Source organism: Oryza glaberrima, chromosome 9, assembly GCF_000147395.1.
Source record: "Oryza glaberrima chromosome 9, OglaRS2, whole genome shotgun sequence".
In the NCBI taxonomy this organism is placed as follows: domain Eukaryota; kingdom Viridiplantae; phylum Streptophyta; class Magnoliopsida; order Poales; family Poaceae; genus Oryza; species Oryza glaberrima.
The window spans coordinates 20660122-20677307 of NC_068334.1; the positions used below are offsets into that span (position 1 = coordinate 20660122).

At 41.7% G+C, this 17186-nt stretch overlaps 2 protein-coding genes and 1 pseudogene across 3 annotated transcripts; 2 read left to right on the forward strand and 1 right to left on the reverse strand.

Annotated features, from left to right (window-relative positions):
* The first annotated feature begins 3684 nt into the window (after positions 1-3684).
* Positions 3685-6104, forward strand: LOC127784516 (NAC domain-containing protein 54-like; annotated as a pseudogene).
* Positions 6105-7746: 1642 nt separating this feature from the next.
* Positions 7747-11598, forward strand: LOC127784519 (NAC domain-containing protein 86-like). Of its 2 annotated transcripts, none has more exons than XM_052311844.1 (3): positions 7747-8836; positions 8940-9217; positions 10772-11598. In XM_052311844.1, the coding sequence occupies exons 1-3, from the start codon at positions 8680-8682 to the stop codon at positions 10988-10990; spliced, it is 654 nt and encodes a 217-aa protein (XP_052167804.1). In that variant the 5' UTR covers positions 7747-8679; the 3' UTR covers positions 10991-11598. The 2 variants fall into 2 exon arrangements, with proteins under 2 accessions (XP_052167804.1, XP_052167803.1); XM_052311843.1 differs by having other exon boundaries at positions 10766-11596.
* Positions 11599-13126: 1528 nt separating this feature from the next.
* On the reverse strand, positions 13127-13726 carry LOC127784520 (histone H4). Its single transcript, XM_052311845.1, has one exon. The coding sequence runs from the start codon at positions 13634-13636 to the stop codon at positions 13325-13327; it is 312 nt and encodes a 103-aa protein (XP_052167805.1). The 5' UTR covers positions 13637-13726; the 3' UTR covers positions 13127-13324.
* Positions 13727-17186: the final 3460 nt, after the last annotated feature.

Sequence of the window (17186 nt, forward strand, 5' to 3'; positions counted from 1 at the left end):
AGCTCCAAGGAGATGAGAAGGCACCCACATGGCGTCCCCTCGTCATCGCCGGTCGTGATGGTAGTGCTGTGCGGCTGAATCCGAGCTCGACCCCAGATCCGGCGGCATCTCCACCGGCCAACACCTGCAACGCTGCCACACAGGCGACACGCAACGACCCCGCCGCCGCCATGCAAGCCAGCGTCCCAGTCGGATCCCTCACAACGCAGCCATCCATCTGGCAGCAGCCCCCACCGGCGGTCATCCACGAGGTCCGGCGGCAAGCATCGCCGGCGCCAGCCAACACTGCCGCGTCGGCCTGCTGCACGGCGCCGCACGCATCGACCTCGACGCCGGCGTCCTCCCGTCGCGCATGCGCCATCCTTCCGCACGCGCCGTCCTCTCGTCGCCGGCGACGCCGGCCATAACGACCCTGGCCATCCGGGAGTCGGATCCGGCCGCGGGGACGCCGGATCCGGGCGGGGCACCGCCGAAGCCGCCGCTGCCTTGCCAGGTGCCGCTCCCAGCCGCCGGGTCGCCGCCGCCGCCCCTAGCCGCATCGCGCCACCGGGCCACCGTCGCCGCCCCCAGCCGTGCACCACCGCCGGGCCGCGCTGCCTCATATTTACGGTTAATTTTTTTTTTAATGATAGACGACGTACCAATCAACAACAAGATGAACGTGGCTATTTCGTTAATGTCAAGATATGTCAGTTGAATTCCTCTATTTTACTTGTTTATCATAGATAAGGCAAAATTCATAGCTTCATAAGGGTAGAGGGTAAGTGTGTGCCCGTGTTAGCACTTGTCTGCGTTTGTACTTTAATTTGTTAGGTACTCCTTCTATCCTATAAGAAAACCTAAAATATAATGCGGCATACCATTGTACTACGAATCTGGACGAATGGTGTCTAGATTCATAGTATTAGGATGTATCACATCTTATTTTATATTTGTTTTTTATGATATGATGAGAGTATGTCTTTGGTGCCAACGTTAGACGTCTCAACACCTTGTAGTCTCGATGGCACTAACGTTTAACACTCGACCTCCCACACCCTCATCCTAGATTCTAAGTTTTAAAAGTTTTTTTTAAAAAAAAATGGGAGGGATAAATAAACTAGAAGATGTGACTTTATCGAGTTTTTTCGCTTTTATTTGACACCAAATCAACGTATAGTGTGGGAGAGAAGGGAGGAACCACACCCTCGTCCTACTAACAATAAAAATAAAATGCAGGAAATGAATCCTTATATGTTGATTTGTTATTTTTTTTAATAGCAAATCAATTGGATTATGATTGGGTAGGGAGGCGTCAGAGAGAGGAAAGTTGTTCGTAAGTGGAAGAGGGTCAGCAGCAAGCACCCACCTCTTGCTCCATTCAGTTTCAGTGCCGAGACATTTAACTTCCGCGTTAATAATCTTGGTGCCGAATTATGGTCTATTTTTTAAAATAAGTTTTATGAAGGTTCTATTTGTAAAATATTTTGTGAAAAAGACTAATATGTAGAAAAAGTACGCGGTGTAGCTGAATTTTTTTTGTCAAGTCTAATATGACCTCAAGTAATGGGTGTTCCACTGGAGATTTGTACACAGGAAATTTGTAACTACACTAGTTGCTAAGTCGATCTACCTCACACAGCTCACCATCTCGTCCAGGATGTGCTTCGTTGATTGAAGACACGGTTGATTCGTTCTTTCCAAATAGATCAAGCCTGTGCATTTTCGTTTTCTGTGGGCATAATCTCCTTTCTCTGATCGATCATCACTGGCATTTGTACATAGCACGGTCGATTGAAAGGTGAAGAAAACTTATGGAGTAAAAGGAAAAGCTGATGCATATATGCATGGCGCACACCAAAGCAAGGACTATGACAGCAAAGCTCTTCTGTATCCTCTTCTCCCTCAAGACACATCTAAAGATATTTTTTTCCCCACTGTTCTTTACTATTTCCTTTCTTTCTTTAGTTTCTCTTTTGCTTTTTGTCATGCAGTGCATAAATTTTACAAACGCTTAGCAAACATGGAAGAAGCTAGCAGTCCAATATCAAATACTTCTATGCAACCTTCTGGTATCATTACGATACTATATATGCATGCTTGGTGGTGATTGTGAAATACCAATGAGTTAAACAATGTAGCATAATTAACCAAGATTTTTTTTGTCAAAAAATTAACAAAGATTGATATTTTTTGAAAAATATGGTTTATTTATTTCACTATATCTTTACATATTATAAAAGTTTAAGATGTTTTTGCCTAATAGTTTCGTACGTCGCTTTCTTCTCCCTATCCGATTTTCTTTTCAATGTCACGCGGTTAGTCTCATGTGGTTAGTCTCCAACGGACTCGACTCGCACGGTGCGTTGGTGTGGCGCTCTCCTGGTTCAATCCATCTCCAGATGCAGTCATGCAGGTGTATGCAAACATCCAACTGGGCCACCTGGGCCAGACACCATGTCGCACGAGCAGCCCACCAAGCTAAGCAGCCCTGATGAACGTACATAATTTTACCAACTTACTATATTCTTTGCAAGCCCCCGCTTCTTTATCAACTAACTATCCTGGCTAACTTTGTACTTGCATATTAAGTCAACATTCCCATAAAAAGACATATTTAAAACTTTTGATTATTTAAGCTAGCCAGATATATGAAAAATCATATGTTTAGATTTTCAGTTTTTTTTTTCAAAAAATACTACCATATAGAAATTAATAGTCAAACTTAGATCAGAAGAATTTTATTTTGTTGACACTCAAAAGTTTTCTTATTGATAATTGGTATGATTCATCTTCAACTCTCCAAAAGAAAAAAAATGAATTGCTCAATCCTTATCAAATTCATCACTACTTACCTTTTACATTTTCTGCACACAATCATAGTTGTATATCTCTGCTATTATAAATATTGAAGGTGTTTTTACCGACACTTTGGTACGTCATCCGTATATGAGTCGGTTTTTAAGTTCGTTTGCTTTTGGAAATACATATCCGTATTTGAGTCGGGTTTTAAGTTTGTTTGCTTTTGGAAATACAAAAGGAGTCATATAAGAAATCTCTTTAAAAAAAACTCGCATGCTAACTTGATATGATTTTCTAGAAAAATATATAGCTAAGTGTATTCTCACGGTGAATTTCAGTGAACAACAATAAGATTAAAATAGCCTTCACCCGTTGCAACGCACGGGCATTTTTCTAGTATATAAAAAATAAATGTGTTTCAGTTAATACTAGAGCATAAATCATATCCAAATTTGAAAATCAACATATATGCATGTGTTATGCTTCGTATATTGGGCAATGAAACACTCCAATGTCCTATTTTAAGCGTCAAACCATCCACAGTTTCTACAACATACGTACAAAAAACGTGACGCTAATATTTAATTGGTATAAAATCTTCAAGCTATATGTACATCTATATCAAGATACAAAATAATGGTGATCATAAATGATATCTAAATTTTGATATCCATGGGATATATGCGTTACACTTTATAGATATCTCGTACAATCTCCATATATCCGCAAAAACCGCGCAAGCATAGCACATTGGTAGAAGTGCTTTTAACTCTTAGAGATAGAGCCATTGATAGCTCATAAACCCAAGATAAGATCTAGATTACATAGTATCTATACATAGCCAGGGAGGCCAGTATATTTAACCCCCATTGGTTCACTATAGTCGATCAGAGGTAGTCGTAGACACATATTTTGATCAAAATAGGGGTTGGAGAGAGAGAGAAGCTAGCTAGAGTAGTAGTAGACTAGTAGTGAGTGAGAGAGAGAGATGGAAAAGGTTCAAGCTTCTTGTGAGGGTGATCAGGGAATCTGCAAAAGAGGAGCCAAAGGTGGCCATCCGATCGACCAAAATCTTGTGGGAGGGATGACTATGTCGACCGGTGTCCCTACTACTGTGCCTCCTACCCCAGCATTAGCTGCCTTGAAAAACCTACTTATAAGGGTGGTGGCAGCAGCAGCTGGGAAAGGCCTCAGCAGCAGCGCAGAAGAAGCAAGGTGTCTTTGGGCAAAGCTGCCGGCGCCGGAGGAGGAGGAGGAGGAGGCCGGCCAGCAGCCGGAGAGGCCGCCGTCGTCGTATCGGCGGCCACCGACATCGACGTTTGATGGCGCCGGTGGGGCTCCCTCCGGGGTTCCGGTTCCACCCGACGGACGAGGAATTGGTGAACTACTACCTCAAGAGGAAGATCCACGGTCTCAAGATCGAGCTCGACATCATCCCCGAAGTCGACCTCTACAAGTGCGAGCCATGGGAGCTCGCTGGTAAGTGATCATGCATGCCTGCATATATATATATATACACACACATTAATCAATCCTGATGATGAACAATTGAACACATGCTGATTAATATGATCGATGACATGAGATATCGATGATGATGATGATGATGATATGGATGGAATTATTTGCAGAGAAATCGTTCTTGCCGAGTAGGGATCCGGAGTGGTATTTCTTCGGGCCTCGGGATCGGAAGTATCCGAACGGGTTCAGGACGAACAGGGCGACGAGGGCGGGGTACTGGAAGTCGACGGGGAAAGACCGGCGGGTGGTGCACCAGCACGGGGGGCGCGCCATCGGGATGAAGAAGACGCTGGTCTACTACCGCGGCCGCGCGCCGCAGGGCGTCCGCACCGACTGGGTCATGCACGAGTACCGCCTCGACGACAAGGACTGCGAGGACACCATGCCCATCCAGGTATATATCTATCTATCTATCTATATTCTATCATCTTAGTTTTTAGCTACTACATGTGTATATAGATCGATCTACCATGTAAATATATTTGCTAAATTGACTATATCTCTTTGATGAATATTTCACTCATCATGATCAATGATCAGTCACGGTCATGATCATACTGTGATATAGGGCAACGATCCTAGCTAGACAGCTACTACTAGATTAATTGCTTGGAAAACTGCTAATTGGTCAGCTATAATAAGCTAGGTTGGGTATAGTAGCTAGGGCTTTGAGAATTTGATCCCTTTCTTTCGCCCTTGACAAAGAAAATTTCTGGGAGGGAATAAAATTTAACTTTTTTGCATCTGTTCTGCAGTAGAAGTACTAACTTCCAAGTGATGTAATAGTGTACTACTACTACTAGTTATGTGACATGTATCCCTTTGCTTTATGATCTACTCCAAATGCATGAGACAAATCTGTAGTCTAGCTTACTGGCCTGTGAAAAACACAAAGCCAGGCCAGGTCTAAGGAGCACTAGTAATGCTGCGTTCTTTGGTGTGAGTTACAACTAATCCTCCCTTTAATACTGAGATGAGCAGACACTGATCTGAATAGGGCAGTGCATTGATCATGAGACATTAAAGCGCAGAGACAAAGCAAAGCCAAGAGCTTCTTCTCGATCTCCAGCCTCTTCCCTCTCATGGCCATGCATGTCGGTGTCGCCTGCTTTCCACTTTATTCCACGCTGAATCCATCATCATACTCGCATCCTCCCCTTCCTACCCGGCTGGCCGTCTTCTTTAATTCTCTCTTATTAACTTATCTCTCTTTCCTAACTAATAGAACACCATTATGACACTAGTGTGTTAAAGAATTAACCTTATGCTTGATTTGCTCGAACCAAATGGACCAATTGATTGCCAAAAGATTGCACATGAATCTACATCATAATTTCTCAGAAAGCTAGATATATAGGTACAGATATAATCATGCATCAGTGTGGCGGTGTGCTTAAATTAACTTTCGGAAAGACTGAGAATTCATATGTTAATGGAGCTTAATATAATTTGTTGCTCATGATCAGGACACTTACGCGTTATGCCGGGTCTTCAAGAAGAACGCGATCTGCACCGAGGTGGAGGAGCTGCAGGGGCAGTGCAGCATGGCGCTGCTGGAGGGCGCCTGCCAGCAGCTGCTCGCCAGCGGCGGCGGCGGCAGCCAGGAGCAGTACGAGACGCCGTCGCCGCCGGACGTCCCCGTCGGATCAACCTCCGGTGGCGCCGACGCCGACGCCGAGGCCGAGGACGACCCCGACAAGGACGACTCCTGGATGCAGTTCATCTCCGACGACGCCTGGTGCTCCAGCACCGCCGACGGCGGCGCCGAGGAGAGCACCTCCTGCGTGGCCCTCGCCGGCTGATGAGAAGCCAGGGCAAGCTTCTGCTCATGTGCTGGATCATCATGCTCTCCTGATAATTATTTTTTCGTTCTTTTTTTTTTGTGCTGCTGGCTTATTATTAATAAGTATATGGAGTCTTGAAGGTGTAAGATTAAGCAAAAAAATAAGCTATCCTTTTGGTTTTCAACTCACAGCGTATTGCTGGAGTTGGAGGACTGATGCCTGAAGGTTGTTGGAGTCCTTCCTGGAGTTTAGTTCATAAGGAGGATTATAGTTATGATCATATATATAGGAACAGCCAGCATTTTGATGTCTCTCTTTCTTTTATTTCTAAATTTGTGCGTTTTCTTCTTGAGCTTCAAGTGCAATATCTTGCTTCTTAAGTGGAGCCTTTTTCTTCTTCTTCTTCCTTTTTTGTGAGAAAAGAGTGAAGCTATGCCATTGCATAGTTGTTTTGTGCCTATATACATCAATGAAAACTGAACAAAAGTATACCTGTTGTACCAGATGGCTGCTTAATCTGCATTGTTCCACTCCAACTCTAGCGTCTGTCCTGGATATGATTGTCTTAGTACATGCATATATAAGACACTGAAAATAAAGACATCTTCGTTAGTTGTATCTCAAGGGAGAGTTTCCTCACGAGATCCATGCATATATAACTAGTTGATAGATAGATAGATATATTCAGACCAAATACAATATGGCTGCCTTTCGTTCAAAAAAATACAATATGGATGCATAATGCATATTCATCATGCAATAGGTTGGTCATGGAGATACAAGTGGCAGTGCACAGCTTTAGTGAAAAGTCAAGGTGGAGAATTAATAGCCAAAATCATTCTGATTTTGCAAAATTCTCAGAAGAAAAACTGGTTCATATTTCCAAATTTCATCAAATGTGTATCTGAAAAAGAAATCAAATTGTTATTTCAAACATTTCTGCAAATGCTGAAACAAGATTGATATTTAATAATATTGTATGCAGAGAACTATATAGAAGGTAGGTGTGGCCCAAATAAATTAGTTTACATTACATAGTAATGCAAACAATGACACCAACCAAGAAGCGTAAATTATTATATTCACAATGGTTTTGAAGGAAAACTAGTTCCACAAGCAAGATCAGAAGCCACCACTTGCAGTTGGCACTTAGCAGTAGCCCTGGAATGTCAATCAGAAGTTCACATTTCAGAATCCATCCTAAGTCAATAAATATAAGCTCAAAGCAGCTTTGTGCCCTTCTGAACTTGGAAGTCTAGGGCTGCATTTTTCACAAAATTACTGGAAGTGCTGCAACAGCATTTCCTTTCATCACATGGTGAAGAACGCTTTTATGTATATTTCAGCAAAAGAAATGCAATGTTGCATCCTCTTTACTAGAGTCAGATCTCACTAGTACCAGACAAGTTAAAACTAAAGTTCAGCATTTTACCTTATTGATGTCTTCATTGTGAATCTTACTGCAAGCGTGTTGCTTCTGAATTCTTCAGACTGCCCAGCAGGTCAATCGTACGTACTTAGCAGCGCCTTTGAACCATCACCGTTTCCATGGGAATATCAACTACAAAGTAATTTGCAAATCTACATTTAGCAACAAAATCTGCTTTAGACCACATGCATCTGAAGGAGATGCCTGTCTTTCCCTGTAGAATTAGATAAGACTACTTGCAGGCTCTTTACAAGTCTCATTATCATTTTAGTGCTGGAGAAGTTTTGGAAAGAAAAAGAGGAAGTTAGGGTTCAAGAGCATAGTTATCCCCTAATGTGGCTGCAGTGCACACAACATACTTCTTGTATTGAGATTGTGATCTTTTGATCGCGTACTTCATCTAACAAAGGGAGGATTTAGACCATTGCTTCCGATATCAGAAGTACCTTTCAACAGAATATAGTGAAGCTTATGCATCTGGAAACATATATGAAATACTAAAGATGTAGATGATTCATAATTCTCAATTGATCTATTATCAGAATCCAAAGTTGAAAGCTTTGTCTGATCTAGATGACTAAATAGCTAGCAATGCAAGATCATTGACACTAGAAGGCCTCGTGAATGCATGATGAACCTTTTTTCTTTTTATCTTCCTAACTTTCTATTTTACAATGCCAATCCCAAGCCACAGAGACATGTGGCCATAGCTCCCCAGCACGGCCTTTAACCCTCTTCTTCTCTATGACACTTCAAAGGGATTAAGCTTGTGAGACACAAAAACAAGTTCAGTGTGCAAAAGAATGCAATCTAACAGAAGGCCCAAGCTGGCCGTCGATCGAAGCCGTGACAACTTTCTCATTAATACAGCCTCACACAATCTACCAGCATTGAGGATCATAAAAGCGTGTTATCCAGAAGCAAAAAACATAACAAAAGCCCGTTTCGTTTAAAAGAGAAGAAAAAGAAGATCCTGCGGTGCTGTAAGACGTTCCAGAGTTTGTGTGAGAATCTTTAAAAGAGAAACACAGCTACTTGTAGGGAAGGCTTTGAATCATTTCACGGAGGAGCTAAAGAGCACAGTCGCCGGAAGCGGAAGGGAAAGACAAAGGATAAAGACAAAGAGAAAGATCAGCAAGAAAGGAGGAGGCGAACTGGGAGGCCATGGCGCCGGTTGGTCTCCCTCCAGGCTTTAGATTTCATCCAACTGATGAGGAGCTTGTGAACTACTACCTCAAGAGGAAGGTCCATGGCCTCAGCATCGACCTCGACATAATCCCAGAAGTAGACCTCTACAAATGTGAGCCCTGGGAATTGGAAGGTAATCCGAAAACTTAATTGCTCATCCATGTTCTCACTTCTCATCATCACTCCTGAATCCTGATTCGGCTCGAGATGTTTTATTTGTCTTCTTGTTTTGAAAGAGAAATCCTTCCTGCCTAGTAAAGACTCCGAGTGGTACTTCTTTGGGCCAAGGGATAGAAAGTATCCCAATGGATGCCGCACAAACCGTGCAACCAGAGCAGGATACTGGAAATCGACAGGGAAAGATCGGCGGATCAACTACCAGAACAGGTCAATTGGTATGAAGAAGACACTAGTCTACTACAAAGGTCGAGCTCCTCAGGGGATTAGAACCAGTTGGGTGATGCATGAGTACCGCATCGAGGAAAGCGAATGCGAGAACGCCATGGGGATTCAGGTTATTCATCCATCCTCCTCACCAGCTGTTAGTCTCAGTTAAATCATTTTGAGTTGTATCTGCTATACTTGGTTAGCTGAGGCTGCATTTCAGAGTATCAAGCATAGCCAATCTTCTCAGTTAGCAGGATTTGTATGTATTTATGTTATGCAATAGTGATCATATTTCATAATATGCAATATTTGAGATATGTGCCTGCTAAAACAAAATTGGCAATAGAAACATACAGAAGAAACAACTAGGGCATATTTGCTAGTTCAGGGAACCTACGTTCTTTATGCATGGAGTGCATGAAAAGTTAGGGCTCTTCTCTCTTCTTTTCCCCCATATCCATCAGTGGTAGCCATAAAGTATTCCTTGCTTCCATGGACCATAGCTACTTTACAAAGTACATTAGAAGGTTTTCTCAGTTCTCTAATGGGGTCACACATGGTTCACTTTTCTAGGTGCTCTTGATAAGACAAATTTAACATCCAATTCTTGGTTCATGTCGCGATGATGTGAAATCATACAACATGATTGTACAGGGGTTAGGTGCGTCATCGTTTCATGATGCAGAGTATAAAAATCTAGGTCAGTTGCATGTTGATGCTACCTTAAAGCTTAGACATCCTTCAGTGTGGCCCTGTGTAGTGTCGGTGGCTTTACACTTTATTCTCCCCGTCAACCTCCAACTTTACTCACTAGTGAAAACCATAACTGAACATGAGGACTGATCTCATGTTTATTGTAAATTAGATCAAAGTGCACATAGTGATACATATTGTATGTCCACTCTTAAATTTACATTAGTTGTGTTCGAAGACTCTGCATTAGTTGAACTGTTGACATTTATATTAAGTAAACATAGAGTTCAACCAAAACCATTGGTGACTGAAACATAGTCTGATTTCAAACAAGTGGAATCTTGAAATAGCAATTCAGCAACTACCTTAATAAAAACTGCTCAAAAGTTATGGGGTTGTTCAGATTGATGCTATTTTCAACCATACCATTTTTTGGTAAAGTTACCAAAAAAATTGTCTACGTTTAGTTTGTTGCCAAATTTGGTAAATACATAAAAAAATTTTGGCAATATTGCCATCTTGCCAAATTTTGGCATTGGTAAGGTTTATTTTGGTTACAATCTAAACAAGCCCTATGATTGATGGTCTAAGAGAAATCAATAGCAGCATAAATTCAAGTTGCAATTTTTATACTGTTCCCTGCCGAACTTGAAGTTGAATCCTCAAGAATTTTACTCTAAATTTGTTTAGTACTGATAATGAACATTCAATCCAAATTGAAAATATGCACATGTAAATTAGCAAACAACAAGCGTAGAATGTAGAAGCATATAATCCATTAACTTTGTATGATTACAGCTGTATATTATCAGTAAACAGAAAATTAAAGAAGCACCTTACTTCGGTTCACTAGTGCGCTGAAATAATTCTTCATCCACATTGTTGAACTTGAAATCTCCCCATGATTCCAATGTAGAAAAGTCCAACCTGTGCAAAAGGAAATAAAGTAATTTAGATCATTTATTCATTTTCATCATTTTAGTTACAGGACTCCTATGCGCTATGTCGGATTTTCAAGAAGAATGTGGTGTTGGGTGAATTTGACAAGAAAGGGGAGTGCAGTTCATCACAGGCTAAAGGAAATGAAGAACAAGTTACAGATTTCGGGGATGCTGGACAATCCTCGGGAGCAAATGAGAATGATAAAGACAATTCATGGATGCAATTCATAGCAGAGGATCTATGGTGCACCAACAAACTAAAGTGAACTAGAAAACTGAGAGAAAACAGCTTGTTAACTTCATCTAACCAGATATTTCGGTATTAGTTATACTGCGTGTATCTTCTGTATATGTTTGATAAGGACACTTCTCACTTTGCATAGGAGGACCACTTTAAGTTTGGATGCTGGTTCTTAAATTAGGTTTATACTTTTGTTCCTTTAGTAGTGTATAATATATCTAAAATTGTGCTACTTTGTACTTCAATCTTCAATTAACATGTACCTATCATCTAATGAAATGATACAAAAGGAGAAATCCAATTTTATATATCCACCATGTATTCTATGGATATATGTGCAATGTGACCAATATGGATTAAGCAATCACCATATATCACTAATAAAAGAAAGTTAAGGATGGTTCAGTTTTGAAAAATCAATTGATTTTGATATTCGGGCTAACAAAATGTTATGGTATTATTAATGGCAAATTCCATCAATGTAATAATGTTTATGTTTCAAGGTTCTTAAGTTGCACAAATTAGTATAAGAATGTGGCAACCATGCTCACATCTAACAGCTGCTAGGACCTATTCAGCCTAAGCCTGATACAATTTCCATGTAGTTTTCTAGTTTTTTTTTTTTTTGACGCGATACAGTTTTCTAGTTGCAGGCTGTAAGTATCTGTTTGGGCGATCTTTTATTCTCAGAGTTTAATTTAGATCACCTTTTACCCAAAAATCTTTTCACTTTGGACTAACTAATATTGCGACTACCCCAACTCTAATCTCGAGCCAGAGACTGCAATAAGTATGGGTAACTAAACCCAGATATATAAGCCTAACCTTTCGGACTCCAGCCCAGTACTACAGTGTTTTAATCATATATGTTTGAAGATGCCCACTTAGCATTTCTGATTTTTTTTTTCGCGAATGCAGCATTTCTGATGTTGCATTCAACCAAAGAAAATCAGCTGCTTCAAGTTTTTATCCCAACTAATTTAAAGTTGCAGTAATTTCCTCAAAATTAGTGTGTGCTTTCAGGGATTAGAGTCCAATCAGTAGAGCATACATCAATTCCAGTCACGAATTAAAGGGTAATCATATCAAGCTTTAGAAAAAGACCCAAATCTAGCGTGAGAAAGTCACAAAGCAAGGCAAAGCAGATCAATACCGGAGGGACCAGCCGCACGAATTCCGGCCCAAGGGTGAGGACTCGGACTCGAGCAGCCCAAGGATTGCAGCTCGTCGCGGCCATGCCCAATGCCTCCTCCTCCTCCAGGCGCCGCAGCACGATCACACGCTTCTCTCCCGTAGTCTCATCCCAGAGGCGAATACCTGAGGCAACCACGAATGTTCATCAGAAGCGGTGCATTTGGTGGATGCGCAGCGGCGGCGGCAATGGGGGAAGAAGCCCATGCCTCCCAGGTGCTCGACGAAATGGCGAGGTGGGGATAGGTTTCGGGCGCGTACCTGTGCGAGCGGGCTGCGCCACCGGCGCCGGCCGGACGATGAGCGGGATCGTCGCCGACGCGGCTGCTCTCCCTTCCCTCCGCTCCCATGGCGAGAGATCCGTGCTTTCGACTTGTCTCCTTCCCCTTCATCTGCGCTCTGTGGCGACGAGTCGGTGGGTTGGAATTTGGAAACCGACTCGCTGACCCGCGGTCTCTTCCTCTTCCCCTTTGAATAATTTTGAAAATAATGGGTCCTCTTTCGAAATTAAATTTTAAACCACCTTCAAATAATCTGAACCTGAGTTTAGGTGTTCCAAAATTCAAACTCCAAAACCCAAGCGGGAAATCATAAATTTAGCGCTCGGGATGGTTCCAAATTTCCGATCGCGCGCACTGAATTTGGACCCCGCGTCAAGCACATTGCAAAATACCTCATCACCTCAGGAGATTCCTACATGAATATGGGCATTTCCGCGGTTCCGCCCCCCAAATCGCAGCGGCAAATCACAAATTCAGTGCTCGCGATGGCCGATGGTTCGAATCAGGTAGCCAATACTGAAAATCGGACCGTGAAAATCCAAATAGGGAGCAAATCAGAAACTGCTCGTGCTCTTGAAATTTCAAAATCGCTCAAAACAAATTGGGCAATACAGGTCAACCAGTGTCACCAACTAGAACAATGCAGGTTGCAAAACGTTCACATAGCACGACAAGAGATTGCAACTGAATTTAGAGGGTAAATCACTGCAGATTTCCTATTCCATTCGAACGAACGAACCAGTAGTTCATACATCCCTAATTAATGAAGGAACAGGAGACGAGATGAAACAACAGCTACAGGAGAAGAGGCTAGGCTACTACGACGAACTGAAGAACATGGCACTAATCGAATCCCTATCCAATCGCGTGGCCTCGCATCGCCTCGCCTAGCCGCCGAATCCGTAGAGGGTGCGGCCCTGGCGCTTGAGCGCGTAGACGACGTCCATGGCGGTGACGGTCTTGCGGCGGGCGTGCTCCGTGTAGGTGACGGCGTCGCGGATGACGTTCTCGAGGAAGATCTTGAGCACGCCGCGTGTCTCCTCGTAGATCAGCCCGGAGATGCGCTTCACGCCGCCCCTCCTCGCCAGCCTCCGGATCGCCGGCTTCGTGATCCCCTGGATGTTGTCGCGCAGCACCTTCCTGTGCCTCTTCGCGCCGCCCTTCCCGAGCCCCTTGCCGCCCTTGCCTCTCCCAGACATCGCCGCCGCCGCCGCTCGCCGCCGGTCGCGAGGAAGAAACTTTGACTTGGTGAGAAGTGGTTGGCGGCGGTGGTGATGAGGTGGGGAGGAGGAGGCGTGTGGGGGCGGGGCTTTATAGAGGCGTGGGTTTAGGGGAAGCGATGGGGGGCACGATCCGCGTGCTGCTGGTTTTCCACCGTTGGATGGGAGATGGACGGCGGGGAGTGGGGGAGGTGGGGGTTGCGCGGATCGGTGACGTGGCGTGGTGGTGGGCGGGAGGTGTGTTTCTTTTGTGAGGATGTGGCGGGGGTGCGGGGATTCGAGCGGGGAGTGGGCTCGTGTTGGGTGGATGGCAGGTGGGCCCCGGGGTTTTTGGGTGGCGGGTCTGCGCGCGGTCTAGAAATTTCGGATGGGTTCTATCTATGACAAGTGGGCCCATAGTTGGGTGCCATGAGGTTAGTAAAATACGTTTCTGTAGTTTGAAGGCGTAAAAGGCTTTGATCCAAAATTATTTGTGAGATGAATTAAGCTGGCCATGTTAGGTACTCCAATTTAACTATGTAAGTCAACCAAATTAAATTTCTGAAGACTTGCAAAAGCTTCACAATGCATTTGTGACTGTAAACAATCGTGTTCTCTTCTCTGACAAAAGGTTACAGGTAATAAGACACGTATAAAATTGTAAAAGGACGGCACGAAAGAATAATTTGCATATGCCAAATGAGCGTAGCTCTACTCATCATGTTTCTTTTGCTCAAACCATCCCACCCGACATCTACGCTAGGGCCTGTTCACTTTCATGCCCGACATCTACACTATGCCAAAATTTTAGTAGAATTTCTTATATAGTTGCCAAAAAATGGTAGCAAACTAAATGTAGCTACTTTTTTGGCAACTTTACTAAAATTTGGTAAGGTTTAAAATAGCATCAAAGTGAACAGGCCCTAGGTGTAACATTGTCACTCCTACTTATAATCGGTGTTTTAAATAGCAGGATAAGATATTTAGTGGTTGACCTTCCCAAACAACTATAGCAGGTTAAATGAAGTTATAGCGACTAAATTATACATGGGAGCAAATGGTTAGGACCCTTCTCAAACGACTATAGTCGGAGATAGCGGTAATTATATTTTTGTATGGTATTTCATGTATGGAAAATGCAGGGATTAAATAGCACAAATTATAAAGTACGTTGATTTTTTTAAAAATAAAAATTATAAATGCGAGGCTAGTCCAGTTGGTACGTGCTGATGCACTAAGATACAGACTTTGCATACGTAGTTTAAATATTCTAACTTGATTAAGATATGGATTTTAACTTGGTTTTCGTTAGCATGACTTTCGAAATGCTAACGTTGTATTCCGTGTAAAAACTTTCTACATATAAATTGCTTTAAAATATCAAATAAACATATTTTTAAGTTAAAAAAAATAAAACTTAACTAACCTTGTGCTAATGGTTTTCTCGTTTGTGTGGCATCACTTAATATCTATTTTCATCAGATTTAAACAGGGTTAACCAAGCATGACGAACCGATGAGGTCAACAAAATATAATGTTTAAGAGCCTGGGAAGCATATCTACGATAACCCATAAGAAAAAAAAAACGTGACCTTATTCCTAGGCAAAGGATGGTTCACATCAGGTGGTCTAGTGCAGACCGCTTCCTTTTACAAGGAATAGAATGTTGGAGAATTAGGCTATGTTTGAAATAAGGTGATAATAACTTGTGATTAACTGAATTTTAATTATTACAAAATTGAAAAAAATGTATTAATCTGATATTTTAGAATAATTTTTATATAGAAAATTTTTACACGAAACACATCGTTTAGCAGTTTAAAATACGTGCCATGAGAAACTAAAACTTTTATCTCGAACAGGGCCTTAATGCACATGCTTCCTATGGAGTACTCCCTTCGTCCCACACAGGGACGGACTTAGGCCTCAGGCCACGTGGCCCAGGAAAGAAACATTATCAGGCCCAACAAATTCTCAAACTTGGGCCAAAATGCCATGTGCTAGCCCGGGTCTCGTGAGAAATCTGGATATGTCCCTGGTCCCAAAAAAAACAAACTTATATTTAGATGTAACATATCTTAATATAACGAATCTTGATAAGTTTCTGTCTAGATTCGTTTTACTATGATATATCATACTCAGTTATAGGTTTGTTTTCCGTGAGACGGAGGGAGTAAGTTCTAAATGTGGTATCTTTTTTTAAAAAAAAACAAAACCATGTATGTATTTAATAGAAAGCTATTATAACTCCGATGTAGACTTCACAGTGTTTGATTTGTTTGTGCCCTTAAATAATTATCAGATAATCATTCATCTATTTGAAACGGTAATTATACCCTTGAACTTGATTAAAAGTTCATGTAGCACCCAAAACTTTAAAAACATCCATCCAACCTCCCAAATTTTATTCCATTCATATTCATATAATCCACTATGGTGGTTTTGCAAAGTGTTTTTTTTTCTAATTACATATATATTTTTTAGGAGTTTAACTACATGATATACACATTGGTATCCCATTTTGCAAAGTAGTCCTTTTTGTCTAAATTGCATATCCATTTTTGCTACCTCCATCCCATATTATAGCTACTTATATCATTTAGATTTTGTCAGATGATATAGCTACTTTTCTATCCAAACCAATCACAAGCCTCCCTCATTTTAATATCACCATGTTACTTCAAAATAGCATTCATAAGTCACTATAAAAATGAGACAAAGAGAGTACATCAGTTCTGTTAACATGCATACAAACATGTATCGACATATATAATAGTAGTATGACATTATTGTAAGTTATAAATTGAGAAATAAGAATTGATGACGTAAATATGTTACATTAGTTATTCAATACCACTCGTTTAACGCTGTGTTTAGTTCCGAAATATTTATTCAAACCTCCAATTTTTCCATTACATCAAAACTTTTCTACACACAGCCTAAGTTATCAAATACGCAAAATTACTATCCAAAAAGGAAAAAGCACTATAGGGATAGTATGAACGGTCCTATAAAGTTCAACCGGTAGGATATTCCCTTTTTTAAAGTTTATGTGCTAGATGGACTTAAATGCAAAATTTAGGGGAAAGCACAAAGAACATTATGCAAGACAGTTACCTATGATAATGTGTATAAGTGAATCAAACATCGCCCTCACGCCAATTTCACTACAAAATTCCTACGACACTCTTTGGCATGCAACGTGTAGCCTTCAAAGAGAATTTATTCAAAGTGTTGGTAAGATAGCTACCTACTTCATTCAACCATCATGGATCCAACATAAAAGGTGACCAATATAATATCACTTTTTTTGAAACCTAAGATAATACGACTCTCCATTGCACAAAAGAAATGCACGATTAATTCCTTCCAATTTTGAACATGACACTTGTGCTCAGCTGTACTGGTGTATCAACAAACTCAAATGTAATGATCATGGTAGCATCACAGAAAAGGAGACTCCGATCTTTCGGCCATGCATCGGTAATTTGTCACATCCTGGTCAAAAATAGTCAATCCACACGGCCACACGTTGCTCTTGCCTCTGTGT